General features: G+C 40.9%; 1 protein-coding gene across 1 annotated transcript in view; it reads left to right on the top strand.

Moving 5' to 3' along the window:
• The first annotated feature begins 3,199 nt into the window (after nt 1-3,199).
• The window catches only part of LOC103745619 (E3 SUMO-protein ligase RanBP2), a 61,776-nt gene continuing 55,460 nt past the window's right edge, over nt 3,200-9,515 (top strand). The window contains exon 1 of the mRNA XM_008847570.2: nt 3,200-3,392. Coding sequence (XP_008845792.1) covers nt 3,321-3,392 — 72 coding nt within the window. The 5' untranslated portion in view covers nt 3,200-3,320. The remainder of the gene's footprint in view (nt 3,393-9,515) is intronic.

The following is a 9,515-nucleotide window of genomic DNA, read 5'->3' as shown; positions in this document are numbered from 1 at the left end:
TTCACTATACTAGACTTGTGTGCAATCGTTTCTTTGGTCTGTTGTTTGTGTCATCTGGGGTGAATACCTATTTGTTCATGTCTCCTCAGGAAAAGATACATAATAGTGGTCATGTCCATTTATTATTTATTTATTTATTTATTTATTTAATTTATTTATTATTTATGTCTTTTTGAGACAGGGTCTCCCTGTAGCCCTGCCTCTTCCTCCTGAGTGCTGAGACTAAAGGTATGTGCCACCATGACTGGCTACCATGTCCCACTTTAAAATCATTCTTTAGTAGATGGGCATTTAGGTTGTCTCCAACTTTGGCTATTATGAATGGTGCTGATATCAGCACCAATATCAGCATCACTACTCACGTACAAGTGTTTGTATAAATGTTTTCATCCGACTCATCAGCAGCAAGCATTCTTAACTGTGGAGCCATTTCTCTGACCCAAAACATTTTAGCTATTATCTATCTATCTATCTATCTATCTATCTATCTATCTATCTATCATCTATCTATCATCTAGCTACCTATCTTTTATTTATGTCTCTGTGTGAGAGTATCATGTGTGTATCACAAATGTATCACCTGTGTGTATGGGTGCATGGGCCCATGCAGATGTGGGGGCCAGAAGAGGGCCCCCAGGGCCCCCTCTATGTGCTTATTCTTTGAGGGAGGGTCTTTTCCTCAACCTGGGACTTCAGTTTTCTTGGTTAAGCTACAAGCCAGCAAGCCCTAGTGACTGTCTCATGTAGCCACCTCCACATCAGCTCTATTACAGGCATGGGTAAGATACCAGCTTGTTACACGGGCTCTCAACAGCAGCCCTCAGGATTGTACAGCAAGTGCTCTTTCCATTGAGTCATCTTTCCAGCCCCTATTTTAATTTTTTAAAAACAATATCTATCTGGGAAGTGGGTACAAAAATAAATAAATAAATAATAAATAAATAAATAAATAAATAAAATAAATAAATCTTAAAAAAAAGACAAATGGTCCAAGAAAAATAAAATCACTTACACTTAAAGAGAAGTTATTACCAAAAGTGAAGGTGGCTGCCCTTGATGGTGGTAGACTCAGGACTGACTGTGCTCATGACAAAGGTCAAGGCATTGAGAGAAAAAGAGGAAGAACCACCCCATAGGAGAGAAGAATTATAGCACCTACTCCTCCAAGCAGGTTTACCTGCCTACCTTGCTGACTTAACACAGACAGTTTAGGTGTGGTATTCTCTACAGCTCTTCTGTGCTTGAATTCTTGTAGGCGGTATATTCAAATGGAGACTCTGTCCTCCAATCCCCCACCCCCCCCACAAGGAAACGCACACAAAGCACAGCCAAAAATTCTGATTGAATCTGGTTTTGTTCAAAGTTTCAATGCCTTTTGTGAGTAAATAAAATTGTGCTTGTAACATGAAACAAACAAACAAACAATGTTTATAATGCAGTTGGAGAGATGGCTCAACAGTTAAAGAGCACTGATTGCTCTTCCAGAACAATGGTTACACCCTGGAAGAAAATCGGCTCTCCCACCCTTAGCAGTCATTAATTATCAATGACTCCTCAGCTAGGACTGGGGCCTCATAAGCCTCCTCCTCACTCCATTCATGCTGGAATGTTGACGTCTTGAATTTATGCACATCTAAACCAAAATGTTATTATTTCTTTCCTTATAAAGGCAATGCTTGTTCATTGTAGAAAGTTTGGAAAGTATGGAAAACCCCAAATGAGTAAAAATTATTCATAACACTCAAAGTGTTAACATATTTGCACATATGGGGATCCAAGCACAACTTTGTAGAGTCTCGGTTCTATTACATGGGTTTGAGAGATCGCACTCATCTCCACGGACTTGTCAGGCAAGCCCCTTTTCCCGCGGAAGCATCTTGCTGCCCCCAAAGTAAACATTTTTGAAGAGTTGAAAAATAGATTATGCAAAATCTTGAGACTATTGCTTTTTAAAAGATTATGTATGTGTGCACGTGTGCAGGTGCAATGGAGGCCAGAAACTATGTTAGATAAAAAGGTGACAGGGGTCGGGATCACAGCAAAACAGAAACAAAGAGGACTGTGGCAAAGCGAGAGTTTAATTGGGTTTGGTGGGACTGGTCCTCAACTAGGGTGTGAGGAAGAACTAGCAGCCTAATGGCTGCAGGAGGGTAGCTTATAAGTGACAGAATGTGGAAAAAGAGAATATTTTTCTGTTGTTTGGGACTGTTTTGGGGGCTGCTTGCTCAGGGAGGATGTGGGGTCTGTACCTTGTGAAACTTATGGAGGAAAACATCTACTGTAAAATATGTTTTCTACAATTACAGGGTTCCAGGAATTAATTGCAGCTAAGGGTTTAAAAAACCTGTTTGTCAGCCTGTAGAGCATGCTCTAGTGATCACAATATATTGGTCATTAATTTCCTGGAGCTGCTTTAGTTAACTTGCAGGTGGCTGGGAGTTGGTTGACTTAGTTCCTCTTAGGGGCCTTATGGTTTCCGGGTCTGGGGTCACCTGGATCTGAACCCTATCAAACTGGTTCCTCTGGAGCTGGAGTTATGGTGGCTTTGAGCTCCCCCTCCCCATACAGAGAGGCTGGGAGCCAAACTGGTGTCCTCTGGAAGAGCAAGAGCTCTTCATCACTAAGCCATCTCTCTACTCTCAAGAACCTATTTTTAAGTATTTTGGTATATCATTTTCTAATGAAATATAAAAAGATATTTTGGGGATGAGGGTTATTCACATACATTAAAAAAATCGTAATCGTAAATACACATGTATTTATAATGTGTTTTAACTATGTACCTTTACGTTTCTCATGTAATATAGGGTTTATGAATTTTTGCAAAGGTAATTACAAAAACTACGAATTTTTAAATATATCGTATTCACAGGCGTCTGACAGTATTTAATCGTCTCTAGGTTGTTCCACTTTCAGGCAAAATTAAATTCATTTAAAAAATTGTCTTCGGTAGCGCAGGTCTCTAATCCCAGCACCTGTTATTCAGAGGTGGGCGGATCTTTGTAAGATCGTGGCCAGCCTGGTCTACACAGCGAGTTCCAGGCCATCTTCTGTGGCACAGCTTGACGACCCGTCGCTCTAAGCGGACGCGGTCCTGGACTGCCCCGGGGCGGATCCCTGGGCGGTCAGCGGGACACTGCATGGAGGGAGCCTCCGGACGCAGCGCGGCGCACGGTGATGACGTGACCGCAGGCCCCGCCCCGTCTCGCCGCTGGCAACGGAGCTGCGTCACGGGTGTTCGGCGCTGAGCTCCTGGAGACTGCGGCTACTGCGGGCCCCAGAGCCGGCCCCGGCTCGCGGGGAGTTAGGTCGCCGGCGCGATGAGGCGCAGCAAGGCCGACGTGGAGCGTTACATTGCCTCGGTGCAGGGCTCCGCCCCGTCGCCGCGAGAGGTGAGCAGGTCTCGGAGGCCAGCGGCCTCCCCCGGCCCGCCGTGTCGGCGTCATGGCTCCCGGCGGCCTCCGCTCTCGGCGCTCTGGAGGCGCGGATCCGCGCCGAGGGTGGCGTGGCGCTGCTGAGCTCCTAGAGGCAGGAGGAGTTCGTGGCCGCCGCCGGCGTTTGCTCTTCTAGTGGTTCCGCACCGCCCTACCTCGCGGGCCCACTCGGGCTAGGCCGCCTGGGCTCGGCGCGCGGTAGGCCCTCGTGGCCTGCTCCGGAGGGCCGCGCTCTGCGGGTACACGTCGGGCAGGCTGCTGCGGCCTCCGGGATAGCTAGGCCCTGCGACAGAGGAGCGCCGCCTCGGCCGGGAGGCTGACGCAGCTGTGGTGGACTTTTATCAGTGTGCTTGACTTCGTGGACATTTAGCGGACCGAAGCGGGGACAGCCACTTTGCGACGGCCTATCAGTGCGAAAGACCCGAGAAGGCCTTTAAGCTTCCGTAGCTGTGTCCCGTTCCTTAGTTCCCCCATACCTCTTTGGGAAATTTTGGAAACGGCTTTTTTTTTTTTTTTTTTTAATTGAAGACGAAAAGTCAGAATTTTAAATTTCTTAGACTTTTGCAACTATGACACATATATATTTAAAGGTTTTTCCTAAAATGCTTAGAGGGGATTTTCTTTTAACTGTTGAGCATATTAAATGTGTTAGATTTTAGATTCCTCGTGCAGAGAATCTGGAGTCAGTTTTCTTGGAGTTGAATAAGCAAGCTCTGCCGTTTGTAAATTGTAGTTTGGGGCAAGATACACTTTTCATTAATAGATTTATGGTATTGGTAGCATTAACAAGGATGATTCTGGAAAACATTAGGGCAAAGCTTGATAATATAGTGAGCCCAGGGCCTCAGTTCATTTATTACAAACATGCAGTTCAATGGTGTTTGGTATTTTATTTTTTTTTAAGTTCTGAAAAAAAATGTGTAGCGTTGTCCCTAGTACCCGTAGGGATTGATTTTATGATCATACATACATACCAAAATTCATGGTTACCAGTCTCTTATTAGAGTGATAAACTTTATGTACTCTGAAAGGCTTGTACAGGTTAAATATCTCTAGTTGAAAACCAAAAATCAGAATCCAAAATGATTCAAAATCTCAAGTTCATTTAGTTCTGTTAATAATGCCTCAAGTGGAAAGTGTCACACCCAGTATCCTGTGGGTCAAAATTAAAATGTCAGGGCACAAAAATTGTCATGTGAAACTACCTTTAGGTTTATGTGTATAAGGTGCACATAAAACAAATTTATGTTTAGACTTGGGTCCTGTTCCTTAGATATCTTATGTGTATATAAATATTTAAAAATTGAAAAAAAAGAACCCTAATATCTAAAAATGCCAAGCATTTCAGGTAAGAAATAATTAATAGTACCTAATATGATGTAAATGTTGTAGTTGTTAAATTATTTCAGGAATAACAATAAACAAAGTCTCTACATATTCAATGCAGAATGTATTTTAAAAGAAATATTTTTTGATCCAAGATTGGTTGAATTGGTGAATGTTGACCTGGTGAGGGAAAACTAAGAAGGTTTGCCATTTTAACGAGTTTTAATTATTCACTTTGGGGACATTAACATTCATAATGTGTACAGCGATTAAATTTCCAAAGCTTTTTAAATTTTTTGATTTTTTAAAAAAATATTATTTTTATTTTATGTGTATGAGTGTATTGCCTGCATGTGTGTGAATGCACCTGTGTTGTGCAATGCTGCGGAGGTCAGAAGAGGGCTTCAGATTCCCCTGGACCTGGAGTTAAGGACGGATTGTAGTCATCATGTGGGTGCTGGGAATTGAACCTGGGTTGTCTGCAAGAGCAGTTAGTGCTCTTAACCACTGAGCCATCTCTCCAGCCCCTGGCTTTTTATTTTTATTTTATGTGTCTGAGTGTTATGCCCGTTGTGCAGTGCCTGAGGAGGCCAGAAGAGGGCATAGGATCCCTTGGAACTGGAGTTACAGGGTTGTGAGCTGCCATGTGGGTGCTGGGATTCAAACCTTGGTCCTCTACAAGAGCAGTCAGTACTCTGAACTGCTGAGGCATCTGTCTCTCCAGCCCCCAAAGCTTCTTTAAAAAATCACTAGCCAAGATCTGTAAGTAATCAGAAATAATGCCATAGGTCCTTCTTTGCCATACTATCCTGTGGAACCTCTATTTTACTTTTTGCAATTTATTTATTTAAATTTTTTAAATTTATTTTTATTTTATGAGTGTTATGCCTGCATGTATATACGTGCACCCATGTTGTGCAGTGCTTGAAGAGGCCAGAAGAGGCTGTCATATCCCCAGAACTGGAGTTAGAGAGTGTTGTGAGCTGCCATGTGGGTGCTGGGATTTGAACTTTGGTCCTCTTAAAGAGCAGTCAGTGCTCTTACCCACTAAGCCATCTCTCCAGCCCTTTTTGTATTTTGTGAATTTGATTATTTTAGATACTTCATATATGTAGGATCATACTGTATCTCCCCTTTTGTGTTTATTTCATCCAGCATATTTTCAGGGTTCATACATATTCCTTTTTATGGCTGAAAAATATGTATGTGAATATGTATGTATACTACGTTTTGTTTATTCATTCACTGTTTGAAACCTGAATTGTTACTCTCTTTCTTTGGTTTTGTTTTGTTTTGTTTTGTTTCGTTTTGTTTTGTTTTGTTTTGTTTTTTGAGACAGGGTCTCACTATGTGGCTCTGGCTGGCCTGGAAAGCGATATGTTAGTAGGCCAGGCTGGCCTTGAACTCAGAGATGTGCCTGCCTCTTTAAGTGCTGGGATTAAAAGGTATGCACAAACAAGCCTGGCTGTTTCTATTTTTTGCCTAATGTAAATAATGTAGTGAGCTTTGGTATACAACTGAGTGCTTGAACTTAGTTCCTAGTTCCCTTGAGATGACACTTTGGAATATGTTAATTCCATGTTTTCTGAGGAACCTCCAAACTTGTTTTCTGTAGTGACTATACTATTAAATACCTCCTGGAAATTTATGGAGTTCCAATTTCTCCATATCCTTGCCAGTGGTTCATTTTGTTTTGTTTTATAAGTTAATTATCTTACTACATTTTATTTTTCTGTGTGTATGCATGCCTGTCTGTGTATGAGTTCACTTGTGTGGAGGTCAGAGGACAGTTTGCTGGAGTCAGTTCTCTTCTACCATGTGGTGGTTCTTTTTTATTATGTGGAGTCCAGGGATGGAACTCGGGTTATCAGGAGTGGTAGCAGGCAAGCAGGCACCTTTACCTGCTGAGCCATCTCTACTGCCCTAAGTTAATTATCTTAAATCTGATTACATAATTTACAAATTTGTATTAGTGTTAAATATCTGCTACTTAAATGATTCTAATGACCTTACAAAAGCACCACCAATCATACATACACAGTAGTTGTACTGTTTTGTATGTTTTTTGAATATTGAAAGATAATCCTGGATTATAATTTAGTCTGATTTAGTTAAGAATGTGAAAGTAAAATTTAACTTGCTCTTCTGTCTTGTGCTGATTTTTCAAATATGATCTTTTAAATCATCTGTAAAGTTGGATAGCAGAAAGAGGTTTTAATAAATTAAGATTCTGTAACACCTAAAAGCTGAGTGTGGTGTCTCATGCTGATAATCCCAGCACTTGGAAGCTGAGATAGGATTATTCTTGAGTTCAAGGTCAACCTGGGCTAGAGTGAGACCCTGCCTTAAAAAAAAAAAAAAAAGAGGGGTCAGAAAGGTAGCTCAATAGTTAATTGTACTTGGAGAGGACCTGATTCTCAGCATCCATGTGGCTGCTCACACCTGTCTGTAATTCCAGATCCTACATCTTGCTGCTGTATTTATGTACATCCAGGCAAAACACTCATACACATAAAATAAAAATAATAAATGGTCTTTTTTTTCCTAAAGATTCTGAGAAGTGAGGGCTTTCCAACCTGGAGAAAAAGATGAATTGTTTAGTAGATGTCTTCTTTAATAGACATTGCTTGAAAATTCATGGTTGGTTAATGACTTTAAAAAGAAAGGCTGTAGTCTTACAGGGCTTATACTGAGTTCAATATTGTATAACTGTATTAATTTCAACAGCTAACCTAAAAATTTTATAGTCCCTTTTGAAAGAGATGCATCTTTGCTCTGGAAACTGTTAATGAGTATGTTAAAGCTGTAATGAAATGCTTCTAAAAAAAAAAAAGGCTGTAGTCTACACTATTTGTAATAAGTGTCAGATTTCAAAGTAATTTTAGAGAAAATAGGGATGAGAGTTTATGGCTCTCAAATGAGAAAGACCTTTCTTAGGTCTTTTAATCACTAGAGAGTAAAAAGCAAAGAAAAGATTGTTTCCATTGCTTGAAAGTCAATCTTAAAACCCAGCGTGATGGTGCACGCCTTTAATCCCAGCACTTGGGAGGCAGAGGCAGATGGATCTCTGAGTTCAAGGCCAGCCTGGTCTACATAGTAAGTTCCAGGACAGATGGGGCTACAGGGAGACCCTGTCTCAAAAAAACCAAAAAAAAAAAAAAAAAAAGTCAATCTTAAGCCTGGTGTGGTGGCACAGGCCTTTGATCCCACCATTCAGGAAGCAGAGTCAGGTGGATGTCTGTGAGATGGAGGCTAACCTGGTCTACATATCCAGTTCTAGGCTTGCTGGGGCTACAGGAAGACACTGTCTCAAAAAACCAAACCAACCAACCAAAACAAAACCAAAACCAAAAAACCAAAATCCTTAAGAAATTAGTAACACCATCTTTTCTGTGCTTTCAAAATTATCAGCGATGGCAATATAGTTTAGAGAATTCTGTGCTCTCAAAATTAACAATGAAAATGTAGTCAATAGAGAATGTAATTATGCATAGTCTTAAGAAAAATGTCAAGCTGATTCAGTGGTCCTCTTCAGCATTGTAAATTAGCAGAGATCCAAGAAATAAAAATATTAGTTCTTAGACATTCTGAGTAGGAGAACAGATGGATATAAAGTTTATGAGGGAGAATAGGTAACATAGGGAAAACAAAATTTTAAAAAAGTTTTATCTGTTATTTTTATTTTATGTGTATGTGTGTATGTAGTGTATGAGTGTATTGCCTGCATGTAGGTAGGTGCACCCATGTCATGCAATGCCTACGGAGGTCAAAAGAGGGCCTCGGATTCCCTGGAACTGGAGTTACAGACAGTTGTTAGCTGCCATGTGAGTGCTGGGAATCGAACTTGGGTTCTCTGCAAGAGCAGCCAGTACTCTTAACCATTGAGCCATCTCTCCAGCCTGAAAACTGTAATTTTTAAATTGTTTGAACAAGTTATCTAACTTACCCTAAGGAAATCATGACTATACACATTTATGTGTACTTCAGTATAGAGTGCCACGCATCTGCCTAATGTTCTAAGTTCCAAGGTGGTAACCAAGTTGAAAGGATCCTACCCAAGTAGACCCTACAGTTTTACCCTGCAGTAAAAATAAGATTTGGATCAGTGTTTTCGAGAAAATAAGCAGGATGTTGTGACAAGTAACAATGAAAAAACTGAGTCAGAGAAGGGACAAGGAGATCAGCCATCTGAAACCACCAGAGCGTCACCTAGTGCTGTATTCTAGGTGTATTTTGAAGCCTTTAGTTAGAATGTCCTGATACTGGGTTAGATTCATTAGCTCATATACACACTGTTTCACCTTTTAGGTGAAAAAAAAAAAAAGAGGGGCTGGAAAGTTTTCCTTTTTTTTTTTTTTTAAGATAAGGTCTCTACCCTTTTTTTTTTTTTGAAGGATTGTTATGAAAACAGCCATCAGTAGCAGAGTAAAACTAACATGTCTTATGAATATCTAACCCAGTTCTGTTAGCAACAGTCCAATGATAAGTAAATTATCCTTCACAGAGCTAGGAAGAACTCACAGAAAGAATAATGGAAGTCCCTATGAATACCTGAACACCCAAAGCCACTGGTAACTTTTGTGACATCTCTTAAAACGAGAATGTCAGTGGTGGCACACGCCTGTAGTCCTAGAACTTGGGAGGTAGAGGCAGGTGGATCTCTATGTGTTCAAGGCTAGCCTGGTCTACATAGTGAGCTCCAGGCCAGCTGGGGCTACAGGAAGACCCTTTTTCAAAAAGACCAGAAAAAAACCA

This window comes from Nannospalax galili, unplaced genomic scaffold (genome assembly GCF_000622305.1).
Source record: "Nannospalax galili isolate Female #2095 unplaced genomic scaffold, S.galili_v1.0 scaffold323, whole genome shotgun sequence".
Lineage (NCBI taxonomy): Eukaryota > Metazoa > Chordata > Mammalia > Rodentia > Spalacidae > Nannospalax > Nannospalax galili.
This window is presented reverse-complemented; position numbering and strand designations above follow the sequence as displayed.